Source organism: Natator depressus, chromosome 6 (assembly GCF_965152275.1).
Source record: "Natator depressus isolate rNatDep1 chromosome 6, rNatDep2.hap1, whole genome shotgun sequence".
Classification (NCBI taxonomy): domain Eukaryota; kingdom Metazoa; phylum Chordata; order Testudines; family Cheloniidae; genus Natator; species Natator depressus.
The window spans coordinates 40,881,794-40,897,327 of NC_134239.1; the positions used below are offsets into that span (position 1 = coordinate 40,881,794).

At 38.7% G+C, this 15,534-nt stretch overlaps 1 protein-coding gene across 4 annotated transcripts in view; it reads left to right on the forward strand.

The window, feature by feature from the left end:
- WT1 (WT1 transcription factor) overlaps positions 1–7,750 on the forward strand; it is a 48,874-nt gene extending 41,124 nt beyond the window's left edge. For 2 of the 4 annotated variants that reach the window (XM_074955114.1, XM_074955116.1), the window contains 3 exons: positions 1,182–1,271; positions 2,729–2,821; positions 6,107–7,750. In XM_074955114.1, coding sequence (XP_074811215.1) covers positions 1,182–1,271; positions 2,729–2,821; positions 6,107–6,228 — 305 coding nt within the window. In that variant the 3' untranslated portion in view covers positions 6,229–7,750. The remainder of the gene's footprint in view (positions 1–1,181; positions 1,272–2,728; positions 2,822–6,106) is intronic. The other 2 variants (XM_074955115.1, XM_074955117.1) reach the window with 2 other exon arrangements.
- The last annotated feature ends 7,784 nt before the right edge of the window (positions 7,751–15,534 follow it).

Consider the following 15,534-nt stretch of genomic DNA (forward strand, 5'->3'; position numbering starts at 1 on the left):
CATATGAAGTATTTAAAAAACAGTGTCCTTCTGCTCTGTATACACATTAAAGGGCTCCATTCTGGCATTGTAAAAGGGCCTTATAGTGGGCGTAAATATAATGTATGTATTTTATGCCTTCTAGCATGCCAGAGTGGTGTAAAAAGGCCTTAGTGTAAATGAGAATCAGGCCTTAAAAATCCAGTGTCAGTAAGATTAAGTTAGCCCTTCTGTGCTGGTCAAAATTTTAACTCACCCCACTATTACACAGTGTGCTGTATTCCAATTTGTTTCCACTCTCCTCTCCTGAAATGGCTGCATTTCTATTATGTTTGCATGCTTAGATGCTTTGTCAAGCTCTTTATGATGAAAGGTGCTGTATGAAAGTGAGACATTATTATTATTATTATTTTATTTTTAAGGCCAGCATATCACTTTGATCCCAGGCAGGCTGAGTTCTAGGGTTTTGAGTAGAGATGTACAAAACACATAGGAAATGTTTATATAATTTTTGTATATGAGGCTCTAAAAGATTTCATAGACTTGGGTGAGGGAGGTGTTTGCATGTGAAATACTGCTTTTCATGGTGCTTAAGGGAAGTGAAGGAATAGGCATTTTGGGGGAGAAATGTGCTTTATTCCAGGATCAAATGTTGCCAATTCTTTAACACACTTACCTCAGATAAAAATTTACCAGTCTGAACGTTTTGGGTTTGATTTTTTTTCCTTCAAATCCAGTTTACAGCAGTTTGTAAATCTTTCACCTGTGTAAATTACTTCCTTGTGAAAATTATAGAAGGGGTTGGAAAATGGTCTTCAGGGGAAAAGACACATTGCTGTTTTTATTGTCAAATATTAGAATAATGTCAAATGTTGGAATAAATGTTCATGCAACTTGGGTTCAGATTGTGTAATCTTATTTTTTACTGCTTTTTAGAACAAACTGATTCAAGATCAAATTTAACTAAGGTACATGAATTGTGCTAAATCCCCAGCTGGTATAAATCTGCATAGCTCCATTGACTTCAAGCTATATCAATTTGAATCAGCTGAGAATCTGGCCCATTAACTCTTAAAAATGTGAGAAGAAGCCCTAGCCTTTTAGTATAGCACATTTTATAAACGAAGAGACTCATTAAACATGAAGCTGACATGCTTCTGAATTCAGCAATACCTTGCTAATGAAACCTTTGCCCTCTTAAGGTGAGAAACCGTACCAATGCGACTTTAAGGACTGTGAGCGAAGGTTCTCTCGTTCAGATCAACTCAAACGACACCAAAGACGACACACAGGTTTGTTGGCTATAGCTCTCTCCTCTCTAACGTTCTTCTTAGCAGGAAGATTCATCCTTAGTTGGACTCCAGGGATGATGATTTTTTACTAGCATTTCAGAATCACAAATTTATGCCTCAATAATTGAGCTTTTGGATTCTGCAAACTTGTATCAAAACTCTCGAAATGAAACATTCTGCTCTCTGGGGTGATGTGCATGGGGTGGGAAATATTCTCTCTTTTGAACAAGGAATGATTAAACAAAATAAAACCATCTACTAGTAGTCTGATAAAAGTAATAATTTAAAAACAATTAATGTAGTTAATACTGCAGTGATGCTTATGATTTAAATATGTAAGGGAAAACCTGCACTCAACCATGAGTGAGGCTCAAAAGGCAATGGAACTACCATGAGCTTGTTGTGCAGAAAGGAGGAGCAGATGATGAAGTGTACACCACACCCACTGAATTCTACAGAGCACTGCTCTGCATCCGGACCCCAATCCTGCATTTAGGCATGTGCATGGGCTTAAATCCTATTGACTTTAAGCATGTGGCTACACTGGCCACAAACTCTGCACTGGAAGCATGTAGCACTCCTTGGCTACAGGGTGGAGAATGTTGTAGCAATTATGAATGGCTCTGTGGCCTGATTCTGGATTGTGGAATATTACAAGGTTCCTTATGCAAAGTCTGTTTGCTCAGTTTTTATCCTAAGGAAGACAGTTTGGCCCTTAAGAGGTAATAGGAGAATTATGATGGACTTCAGCTGTGTGAAACTTTCCATAATGAAACCTGAAACGATGGGAATCTTTCGGTTTAAACATGAAAACTAGCAGTTCATGTAAACTTTCTTTGGGTTTTGCAAACCTTAAATCAGAATCCTCAGTGGTGGTTCTTTTGGGGTGAGGAGGGACATTTTTGAGACTGTTACGTGGCATCACTTAATTTCCCCCCCTAATATATACATTTTTGACAATCCCATGGTAGATCTTCTGGGTTGAACAAATCCTTAAGAACCCATGTACAATATATATTGTTTAATAAAACTTGTCAGGTGGATTTTTTTTCAATCTTGTTTTACCAAATTGAATCCAAATACACCAAGCTTGAGGTGGAATGCCAGGGGTACCAAACCACAGGAACCAAAAAAATAACTTTGCAGAGCTTTTCTTGATCACAACTTTTTGAATCCTATGATTACTGCTTGCTTACACTGGCTGCAGCTGGGATGTTTTATACCTGAAAGTGTTAACTGGTCTGTAGGAGAAAGATAGGGTTATGAAAGGTTAAGTTGTGCAGCAGCCTGATTAATGATCTTTGAAACACGTAGGCGGGCAGCTGGGGAGGAGTAGTTACAGGAATTATTTTAAAAAAAAAAATTCCAGTATTTTGATAAATTCAGAAATAATTGATCTCCCTGACCCTTCCCAAAAGTTGTTGGAGTACGGGAATAGATTTGTTTTATCTATTTAGGTGTGAAACCCTTCCAGTGTAAAACCTGTCAGAGAAAGTTCTCCAGATCTGATCATCTGAAGACTCATACCAGGACTCATACAGGTAAAACAAGTGCGTAAACTTTTCTTCACATTTATATTTCATTATTTATTTAAACTAACTAAATTTTATTGTGATTTAAATGTTTAGTGAGAGTCTTCAAACCTGGGTTAACATTTTCAAAAGTGCCCAAGTGACTTAGGAGCCTGAGTCCCATTGACTTTCAGTGAGACTTGGCTCCTAGATGCTCAAATCACTTATCAAAATAGGACTTAGGCTCCTGTGTTACTTAGATGCTTCTGAAAATGTTACTCCTGGTTACTTCATGCTTTTAGGACATGTCAGTTTGGCATAATGTATTTTGTCAGCTTTTGTGAAATGGCTTTAGTGATCTCAGCCCACAAAGATCCACTGTGCATAAACTATCATCCCCACAACAGCTCACAAAGAGGCCATTTAGTGCCAGCCTCAGCAGAGGGGCTGTGTAAAGGATCTTCTCATCTCTACTCATGGCCCCTCTAGGTCAGGGTTGAGGCCTAATGTAAGGTATCTTGGGGAAGCTGGCATCACTGTAATCTCTCCTGAGGATAAAGACAGCACCTTTTGCCAACAGTAAACAGCCACACGCACAAAATCTAAAGTAAAAACACACCAAAATGTCCAAGGAACATTTGAGGAAACATAATGATGAAATAACAATAGATCCTTTCCATAGCATTTTAACTGAAACCTCATGTTCTGGGAGTAATTTAGAATTATTTTTGCACCATTCTTAGCTGAACAATTTGATATACTAATTTACTTATAAAATCAGAATATCTTGCCAATAAACAGCTGCCTTTCTAGAGTTCAATATTATTAGATACCTCAGTGCTATTCATAATGGTCTCAAGCTTTGAGACATGCCTCCACACTGCGAGACAAGGACTTGTAAAAAGTCCTACTCTCCCAGCTAAGATGATAAGGAATTTTTCTCTTCCCTTCCCTCCCACAAAATTTTCATATTTAAGATTTAAAACATAATTTACATAAATCAGAACTATTCGCCTGTGGAATACTGGCACTTTCCAGGCTGCATCCAAAAGAAAGCATAAGACAATGTGCTGTGTATTTCATTGTCTACACTTTTATGGTCTGCAAATGGTAAAGGGTACAGTTTTAACCCCTGGTGTATGCCCACAGTTATAGTGTGAACTTGGCCTGAAATAGGGTGCATCTTCTCTAGGAAAAAAGGTGTGTTCATAGTTAACATGACTTAAAATGAGGTAAATTCCTAGTGAAGGCAAGCCAGTGTGTAGTTTTCACATAAATTAGTAAATTGAGTTAAAGGCCATGGGGGAGTGTAGGTTTTACCTCAACCCGTAAACATGTGAAAACTACAAACTGCCTATTTTCACTAGGATTTTACCTCATGTTAGCTAACTCTAGTTATGAAAACACATTTTTCCCCCTAGTGAAGACAAGGCCACAAGCTCTGTTCTGTGCCTGAGTGAGAGGACTAACACGACTCAAGCAAAGACTAGAGCCTGGGGCTTTACCATCTTATAGCCACAATGTGAGCTGGACCTGTGTCTTCACTGCCAAAAAAAGGTGTGTTTTTACAACAAGACAGATAACTCAAGATGTCTCCTCGGGGATCAGCGGAGCTAAGGTGCACAGGTAGTTTATTCCTTCATGTAGCTAGCTGAGGTCAGTACTATAGCACCCCACTTGGAGTTGACCTTGACTAGCTACATCAAGGCAGAAATTACAGTGCCTTGTCTCCCCAGGGATTTTAGAGTGAATTAGTCATCTGACTCTAAAAGGCACAACTGTTTTGGCAGGGAAGACAGCCTGTAATACTTCCACAGGGGAGTAAGGAAGTGTCCCCTTTCTTCCTGTATTTCCCCACATGGCTGCTAGTCCTCCTCCTGAGCAGGCAGGCAGGAGTGGGCGGAGCTTTGACTGTCTCCCCAGTGTGCAGGATAGTGTAGCTGATCCAGCATGGAAGGAAAAGTAATCTGCACCCAGTATAGGATTGTAGCAAGGGGAGAAGCAGATTTTTCTCTGAGGCAGCATAATTACATGCTACTTTTACTCAGGGGTTGTGGCAAAGCTACAATCTAGCCCGTAATGATTAATTCACATCAATGAGGATGATTTGGTCAGTGCTGCTGAGAACTGATGGGGTGATGTTCACTTATATAAATTTTATGATTTTATTAGTAATTCTGACAAGTTCATCTCTGTTCTAAACCATTTGATACCTTTCTGTAATAATCAGAGCTTGTCAAAGTATTTGTTAAGCTAATGAATCAGACTTCAAAACTTTATGCATCTGTTTCACTGCTTTTTGCAAAAAAAACTTCACCACAATTCAAACTTCCCGAGTGTGAATCTGGAATTTTTGAAATGATCTGCACAGAAAGTGAGCCAAGGAGGCAGGTGGGGTAGTGGTAGTTAGGAAAGCTCATTCCAACCCCAGAGTGTATTGCATTGGGGAATGCTGGACCTCTAGCCAGCACAGATGACTTCAGGCTCCAGAAACAGACCTGTACGTACTTAGAAGGACAAACAAACAAATAGAAAATCCAAGTTTATATCACTAATGATACAAATCAATAAAATTTCTGATTCTGTTCTGACCTATGCCCTGCTCTGAGCTGTTGAGGACATTCCTCCAGCACTCCTGCGCTGTCAGAAATGTGACTTGCTACTGCATTTGCATGCTGTGGTAAACTGAAGAATTGCTAAAAGTGCAGAAAGGATATTTTTCTATTTGGGGTCTGTTTGATTTTTTGATTATTGATCTACTTAGGGGAGTGCTAGGAAAATATGGAGCATTCTGGGCCTCCAATAATTTCCCATTCTTTCTTCTCAGTGGAACATGTGAGGTCTGCTTGACTTGGAGAGCAGTGAGGAACTTTCTGAACCAGCTCGCCAAGCCTGAGGCTAAGCTCCATAGACCTCTTCTTACCCAGCTCCATAAGTCTTCAGTGTGCATTGATGGCTTGATAGAGCCTATTGAAGTCATTGGAAATGACTGACTTCCTTGGGCATTGGATCAGGCTTTAAAGAATAACCACTGGTGTGCCAGGCCCATGTGCTTCCTTCAGGAATGTGCTCTTGCAAATGTTCAGCTTAATCTTAAAAGGGCATCTTTAAAACATGGGTTGAGTGAGAAATGCTCTCATTTAGGGCCTGGTCTTGCAAAGCACTGAGCATTGAAGTGAATGGGAGTTGAGGGCATTCAGTGCCTTAAAGAGCTGGGCCCATAATTAGTTTCCTATTGAAAGGAGTTATAAAGAAACAAAATAAATGGTAAATGTTTCAGTCCATCTCTATGCCAGTTAAACAACGGGGTGTTTTTGTTAACAGGTGAAAAACCATTCAGCTGTAGATGGCCCAGCTGTCAAAAAAAATTTGCCAGATCCGATGAATTAGTCCGTCATCACAACATGCACCAGAGGAACATGACTAAACTTCAGTTGGCCCTTTAGACAATTCAAACAAATGAATAAACCAGATGGGACATTATGAACTACTGCAAACTTTTCCATCATCCTTGACCACCTCTTTAGGAAAGCTACGGCTGTCTTCACTACCCAGCTGAGACAAGTTAACTAAACCGTAGGATTCTGGTCAGTTTTATCATCCATTTGGCCTTTAAAAAAAAAATTTCCCATTCAATGTTAAGTGGTTTTATTTTGTTACATGGTTATGGAATTACAAATACTGTTACAGTTAAAATATCACTATGAACTATAGTTACTTCTGATTTTTTTCTAAAAAGCTTTCAATTTTTATTTCTACTTGAACTTTTCCAGGTGCAAATTCATTGCACCTTATTCATTTAAACTGTATGTAGGGCATGTGTGCATGTCTGCTAAGGTAAGCTTTGTGCTTACTGCAAATGTGCATATGGTTAGGTTTCCAAATTCTAATACAACCACACACTCCAAAAAAACACCTGAGACATTTTTGGTAAGCTTTGTACTTCTACTCCCTGAGGGCAATTTTTTAAAATGTAAGGTCTGATTTGAATTTCAAAAATCAACTTAAAAAAACCCCCAGTTTCTAGAGCAGCTAAAGCTAGATGAAGCAGTACCACTTTGTGCAGAAAATGAGAATCTTACAATTAAGTTAACTTGCTTTTAACATTATAGCATTGATCCCACAAAATTGTATTTTCTCTGTTTAAATCATTTTTTTTGTACTGGTTTAAATTTATTCCATCATGAGATGCACAGATCTCCTTCTTACCCCAAACGGATTCCAGTCATTGTAGACATTTGGGATTTGTTTACAATGTAAACCACACTGGTTATGTGGTTAGCAAGCTGTATAAACTTAAAACTGAACTTAAATGGGGCTGGTCCAGGATCTCCATTGACAGATTACTCTTAAGATAAGTAACTTAAAAAGACTCTTCGTCAAGTATATGTGAAAAGAGACATTAGTGTGAGGAAATATATTGTTTCAGGGTTTTGGGAGGAGGGGTTTATTATTTCCTATTAATTGCTTGAAATTGTGTGTGTGTATATATAAATATATCTGATAACGTATTGCTCTTAGACAACTAAAATTAGAAAGTGTATAAATATTAGATGCATCACTGTTCTGATGTTGTTGCTGTTACAAATTATTGATAACACTAAGAATGTAACCTGCATTTTTCACCAAGCTTTCAATTAAAGCCCCTTCAAAGAGAAAAAAACGAGAGTCCAACAGCTGTCTTGTTTCATGGCTGGTATTAGATTTCACATGCCATGTCCAATAGTTCCCATTTTTTGTATATAAAGGTACCACCAGCATTGATGACCACTGGTTAACCTGTCCAGGTCTTGACCACAATTTATCCATCTCACTGGGGAATTGTACTGGCAACAGAAAACAGTATCAGGTTTCATATTATGTTATAAAACAGTTGCTTCAATCTTTTTTTTCTTACAATAGTTTGTGTTGGTCTAACCCACTAAAAGACAATTTGAGTGAAAACACTACAGCTTAGTAAAAAATATTTGAAACAGAAAATATTGACCTATAGAATCACATGTTGTAGTTCGCATGAATATCTTTTTAGCTTCGGAGGTCATAGGCTGGATACCAAGTAAGACTTAAATTACAACTGTGGTGCATTAAATCAGTTGAGCAGGTTTAAAAAACACTCATTCTTTTCTAGAAGGTGAAGTGTGAAAATGAGGATAAAAATAATGGTTCCTTTGTCATCCTGCGTGATTTTTATTTTGTAAATAAATACAACCTGATTTGGTGCCCTCAGGCTCAGATTTTGACCTTGCAAAATTATTGTATCCTAATTCCCTTTTCATTAACTATTTTCAATTCGTTCCAAGATTTTTTCTCTCTCTGTAATGCAACACAATGGCACTCCAGCTATGATAGGTTAAGCTTTTGGCAGCTGCATCCTCAAGAAAACTTAACAGTAATTCTTTAAGTTCTCTTTTTCACATGGATATTGCATCATTGTTAATTACTGTTGGGATACTGTGACTCATTTATATCAGTCAGTTTTTATCTTTTGCTGCAAAAAGACAGCGTCTCTCTGGAGAAACCCATAACACGTGTGGCAAATATCAAATATTTGGAGCGAATGGTGGGTGTGAAACTATGCAGTATTAAACAAATAAAACAGCCCCACCTCGTCCTCTGGCAACATTTAGTTTTAGAAAGAATGTTCTCTGATTTACCAGTAGCGTTCTCTGACTACAAAAATCTGCACCCAAAAGAGAGATCTGCCAGATGTGTTTATACTATAAACAAAAAAATCCAACCTCAAGTTATGCCTGCATTAGTCAAACATAAATAAAACTATATCCCTGAAATGTAACCAAAACTACAGGACAACATGGCCCAGACTTTCAGTGTCCAGCAAATAGGGGTGTCCACAGCTTTCCTCCTGTAGTGAATTGCAGGGCAAATAATAATAGAAGGATACACAACTGCACAAGCCAAAAATGAAGGCTGGGTTGTTGGGGGGGCTGAACATCTGTTCCTTTGTGTTTTGACTCCAGCCACTTTTTCTACGACAGTGCCCCTTGGTACAGTAACCTGGACGTTCACCATACCCGCAACATTCAGACTGCTATGAGAACAGTGTTTACATTTTTTTACTGTTTTTTTTTATTTCTAGTCTTCTTACAGTCTTTGTCAAAAGAGGACTTTTATGTCCTTTCCTCTTGTTATCTCATTCTTGTTCTAAAGATTATATCGGACATGGAATCTTTTATTGAGGTGCTTTACTAATTAAATTGTACAAATGTAGTCCATAAACACTACTACTTAAAGCAAGTAGCGCTTCCTCTTGAGCCACACACAAACTGTTCAGTGGGCTCAGTTTCTGTTGCTCAGCCCTCTATAGGGAAGATGGGCAGCAGGGAGGCTGTAGTCTATATTTTAGGCATGTTATATGTGGCCTGAGGTCTCTGGGAAAGTTGTCAGTGCAACAATTAATTGAGCAAATCTTGTAACCCTCTGCCTTGTGTTCTTAAACTGAAAACAGTGAGTTGTATTATTTTGACCATTTTCTATATATTTTACTGTGCTTAGTTTAACATTCCTGCTCTGTAGCTTCAGTAACTCCTGGAAGAAAAAGTAGCCATCCACCATATAGTAGCGTGTTACTTACATAAGGTATGCAGTGTTGTAGCCATGTTGGTCCCAGGATATTGGAGAGAGACAAGGTGGGTGAGGTAATATCTCCCTTACATAAAATGGATTCGCAATTCACTGCCATTCCATTTATTTGGTTGCATTATGATGCAAAAATCTATACAGGTAGTAGTGGTAAGCAGCCTAATCTCTCCTATTTCTTATCTCACTTGCTGAGATCCAGGGGATCACTAAAATCTTTTTTGAAGACAGCTGAATACAGCTAAATGTGCCTTTCTTTTTTGACAAGAAGTAACTTAAAATGTCCTGTATTTAATCACACTATCATATTTTTGGGTAGCATCTTATTCTTTCAGGCTATGGACGATGGTAAATCAAGATGAGGTACAAAGAAGTTTTCATTTTGCTGGGACTATAGTACTATTCTGAATAATCTAGCCTATAGTCATAGTTACATCCATCTGTGAAGAGACAGTAGTGAGGAATGAGTTTATAGCTATTTGCATGTCTCCCTTTAGGCCAGGCAAAGTGTGTGTGTTTTTAGATGGCCCTACAATCATCTCTAGCTATTTCAGGATGTCAGTAGAACTGACTTCATTCCTCTACCAACCAGCCTTAAAAAGACAACTGGGGCCTGGAGATATAGGTCTGTACTTTGAACAAAGGTTTTTTCCTCCTGAATAGGCACTGGTTAAACCTCATTTGTCAACTATATTCAGCATATTGCCTTTCAAACAGGAACCATGTGAGTGTGTTAAAGAGAGCTGCTAGGCTGGGTCAAACGTATTAGACCCTTGTTCAACAGGCTAATCAAGCTGCACATGGCCAGGGTAGAGAGGGGGCACTCAGGAGCTGGTTGCAGCTCCCAGATTCAGGGCTGCCTGAGCCTGGTACAAATTAGGGCTGCACTAGGACAACCCTCAGGGAAATTGCCAGTGGAGGACTGGGAGTATTCCTCCCTATCCTGCCCATGCCTGCCCCAGCATGCTGCCCTTCTTCCCATTATGTCACAGGTCATCGGGCAGTGGGGGGAAGCAGCTGGCTCAGGACATGGTGGAGCTGACTCCACCAGCTTTCTACTTGTCGGGAGACCTCCTGCACAGTGGGAATTCTCCACTGGTCATCTCTTGCTGGGTTAAGGCAACTTTGCACTGCTTATGCAGTGCAAAATGGCATTAGTGGGTCAGAGAATCGGGCCCTATGAATATATATATAGTTTTATAAAAAAGAACTTTTCAAGATAGAAGACGTGAAAGAAGTTAGAACTGGGAAGAAGTTTGATAATATGGAACTGGTCACAATAGTGATGAGTAAATAATAAAATTAAGAAAAATCCCAACCAAGACAATTAATAGGAAAACCAGGAATGCAGCCAGAACTGTTCCACCCCAAATAATAAATACAAGGATAAGTTGCCAAGTGAGGTCAAAGAAGCAAATGGGAAAGTGAGTTTAAGAGACAGCAAGACACTTTTATGGAGAGAGAGGGGACTGAAGGATATGGTGACAAAACAGGGGGAAGAGCTGAGATAAACTCGGAGGACAGGCTTGGTGGGCCAAGTGGCTCTATAATTCAGAGTGCGCCTGTGAGTTGCAGGAGTTCTGTAAAGTAGCTGAGAAGGCTATCAGACCTCTGGAGGAGCCTCACATACATGTCAACAAATGTGAAGACTGACGGTGAAATGCCAGAATGGTTTGAAGGGAAGATGAGTCTGACAGACAGGAATTTGTAAGCTATCAGCAGCCCTGCTTGTTATTGCTGCCTGCAGCCTCATTAATGCGATGCTTATGACGATGCTTATGACTACAAGAAATTAACATGAAAGCACAAATGTGGTGAAGAATTTGTACCCATGCAACTGGGTCTCTGTTAGCTTCTTAGTCCATGATGTGGGGAGCTGATATGCTAAAATAAAAAAGGGTATTTCTATCAACTTTTCTTAAAAGACTAAGAATGTCCGTAAGACAGGAAAAAGCACTATAAACTAGAAGATGCCCATTACATGTTTCAAAGTACAAGGAAATACATCTTTATATTAGATTATCATCTTCATAACATCATTCAACCCAAAGGGTCCCAAACCACATTATAAACAGAGCCTGAACCTGCTCCCACTAGAAACAGTGGCAAAATTCCCATTGATTTAAGTGGGGGCATGGTTAAGCCTGGTGTTAATGGACTGATCATTAAGGGCAGCAGCAGTCTCACAGACACAGCAGCACTCTAAAATGGTTTAGGTCAGGAAATTGGGAATAGCAAATCCAGCTGATATGGGTAAGTACATTTGGTTAGGTAGAATGCAGTATTGGAATTTGGAATTGGAATTTGATCAAAACAGAAATGGTAACTTATTCAAAAAAGAAAAAGAGAGGGGGGAAAAAAATAGGCCTGGCGATCTCAAATGACCATGAGTACTCAGGACCTGTTTTAACATGACATCTATTTCATTTTGAACTTATTTATTATTTGTATTACGGTTTCACCTAGAATTACTATCAGGGTCCCATTCACAAGCTTCACAAGGTAAGCACTGTACAAAAAAACCTAGTAAGAGACAGTCCTTGCCCCTAAGGGCTTACAATCTAAATAGACAAGACAGACAAAACATTGGAGAATGAAAAGATTATTTTTATTTTTCACAGTGTTTAATGGCCAAACTTTTAAAAATGCTCAATATCCCACTGGAAAATCTGGCCTTTAATGACTTGCTGAAATGCTACTGCATCCAGAATTGGACCCATATCTCTTGATTTCCAGTCCCGTGCCATCACCTCAAAGCCATCTTTCCTCTCATCATTTGCAGTTCCAATTTTCACATCATAGCTATCAATCTGTTGCTACAAAATATCACAGCACAGCTATTCTGAGTTTATCACAGCCAATTTGTTTAAACAGAATGAGAAAATCTTCTAAAAGTGCAATAATGTTACAATTTAATAACAAAGGTGAATATACAAAAATATACTACTTCTCTGTATTTTTCAAAGGACTTTATAAAGGTAGGTATTCTCCCTGTTCTACCAATGATGAAAGTGAAGCACAGAGAGATTAATGACTAGACAAAGGTCACACAGCAAATCAGTGGCAGAGCTGACCCTCCCTCTCCCCAGTTCTGTACTCAGTCTGCTGGACTTCACTGAATCTCAAGGAAAGGTAAGCTAATATTTCTTTTTAACTGTGGTATGCAAAGTTTGTTTTTTTTTAAGGAACTGAAATACTTGAATAAAAATATAGCTTCCAAGAGAGAAGTTTCTCATTCCTGGTAACAGAATGCCAAATATTTTAATACTGTAACATCATTGTTTTTCATCTGAAACGTGGTGTTGACATTTGACTAACTGAAGTTTTGCACAGCAGTACCCACTACACTACACGCTGAAGCAGTGCTAGACAGACAATACTCACTAACGTCACTGGCTAAACAGAATGTGTTAAGAGAGTAACCGTTTCCAGAGAAATCTAATTCAAATCTGCCTGTCATTCCCCTGGGTCATACTAGCGCTTGATGTGGTACTAGAGGATTGAAAAGAAGAACTTCCCTACCTTCCAGGAGCCATTGTGATGGTAAATACATTAAATATGGTGAGGTGATCAGATACAGTTATAATGGAGCCAAAGAAGTACCCAAGATTAAAATGGGATAGATAGAACTTTTAAAAAAATTTTCAGGCTATTTCTCATTGACTTTTATTTTCAGTGTGCACAATATGAATGCAATGTTGAGATATAACATTTTAAAAAGCATGACACTTCTCTTCCTCAAAAATCTCTGCCTCAAGTCTCCCTGGAAAAACTGCATATACCCTTGGGCAACTACTAGTACTATAATAATTGTATAAGTTTCACTGGATTTCTGCCTGTGAAAGTCTCTTTTAAATCACTGAAGTCTGTAAATTAAATGATAGGCCTGGCTGCATGCTAAAGGTATATCAGATTAGGCACAAATGGAGGATTTTACTCCATCAAAAGGTAAGTGACCCAGCAAAGAACTAATTTTAGACTAGCAAAAGGTTAAAATATTCTTACTTATGTATAAAAACTTTTAGCTACTAGAGGGCTCACCCCAGATGACTTATTCTCTTTATGAACCATTACACATTACTGGGAATACAATGTATATACAGGAGAAACAACCAACTCTTAACACATGGAGGAATTTACTAACTTGAAACAGAAAGTTCCAGCGCTTACCATGGAAGAATCAGAGATGCATGATATTGTATAACACATTTTGAACTGTGATTCAGCAGCCTGAGCTTCAATGCTTATTATTATTCATTAATAATGAAATATTATAAAAATTGGAATTTACTTGGTAGTTATACTGACCAAATTTTAAATATGTTGGTTGGTTGTTGATATCTGGTGTTGTCGAGAGGCCCAAAGCAAGGATCTGGTTGGCCCCATTGTGCTAGATGCCGCATGCATATATAACAAAAAAACGATCCCTTCCCCAAGGAGTTTGCATTCTAAGTATGTCTTGCAATCCTTCAGTTATTCTGAGATGGAAAGAGATGAAGATTAGTGTTGCTTCTGTTAGAAGGAACAATATGGGGTATTGGGTCATGTGACCATTTCAAAGCACTCAGAGTGGCTTAGCATCGTGATTTGCACTGACTGAAATGGAATTCAACCCATTAAATCCCTGTGTACCTCTTTGAAAACACCTCTATTCTTTTGTGCTGTCTTTGGAATGAATGGAACCTCCTAGTGACGGATTTGATTTCTCACCCTCTTTTGATTGAGCTGTGGGAGTTCAGCACAAGCGTGATGCAGAGTTCCCCTATATGAAGACAGTTCAGGGAGCATGAACCACATTTTATGATACTGAGGGTCATCACACAGGACAAACAACCTAACAGTCTAATATTCCTAAGCTGTATAAATTCCTGATGTCTGCTTTAGGCAGAATCCAAACACTTGTGTCAATTCTGTACCATGCCCCAGACTGCCAAAAACATTAATAAAAGCATATTTATCTGGGCTGCAGTGTGTTACAAGAATTCATTAGGACAATATGTGATATGGTGCTGAAACAGAAGGCTATGTTTCTCTGGCCAGAGATGAGGAAGTCTAGTCCCTGCTGAACTTTTACAACTGATAAAGACAATGTCTGCTGGCAGTATTCATTTTTTACTGGGCCATCTGCATCTAGTCAAGGATAACTTGACTTTCTGAAAAAGCCATTCATCAGAATCAACCCTGTACAACTTTCTCTTGATGAGTAAAGCAACACAAAAGAAGGCCAAGATGGTTAATAAACTTCTCTGGGAGCAAAAGGTCAATGCTGATGTAAACAAACCAGTGTCATAGTACTATACAGAAGCATTGAAGTTTCCTGTGTGTTTATATGGCTGATGCCCCGTTTCTTTTTATCAGTGTTTATCATTTATTTTGCTCTGCTTTAGCTGACCTATAAATCTTTAGAACAGTGTTCTTTATTTTCTTAATGTTGTCATCTTTCTTATCAGCTTTTATCACCTATTTATGTCCAGTACATTTGCTACTCTCTGCTGCTTGATGGTAACACGTGATTAGAGTTTTGTTAACCTCTTGGTTCTCACAGAGCTCTCTAATAGTTATGTTTTCTGAAATTTCCAGTTTTCTAAAGCTGAATAAACTACAGGAGGGTTTTTTTCTATGCAATCTAAACACATGGAAAAAGTTTTTTGAGTTAAATTAGTACTCTTGAAAGATGCCAGCCTTCAGGAGTGGCACCCTTTATTTATCCATAGCACAAGTAGGAAACAGGTAGTAGCAGTGTAAGTTTCACTGCAGTGCTTAACCTACATGCCTCAACTCTGTTCTGGAAAGTTCATTTTTAGGGGGTGAGATAGTAGGCCAGTCTTTGGCCTCTGTGCTTAGGCTGCCAACAAGGTGCAATCTGCAGATGTAGTGGCGGTGTGTGTTGAGCATGTGTCCACTAGGAGTTGTATTGAAACCACAATACTTATTGCACATAAACCACTGATGATCCATCACATGGTACCAAAGTTCTTTTACTATTAGCCTAGGCTAACTCAAACTCCGTGATCCTAATAGTGAAATACTTCATAGTCATAATGTAAAGCTTGAAACATTTAGTATCTCGGTGATGATTATTTTAACTGAAATGTGCCATACTCAGATTCAAAAGTTGACTGGGTTGAAAATTTAAACATGATTAACATGAGCTG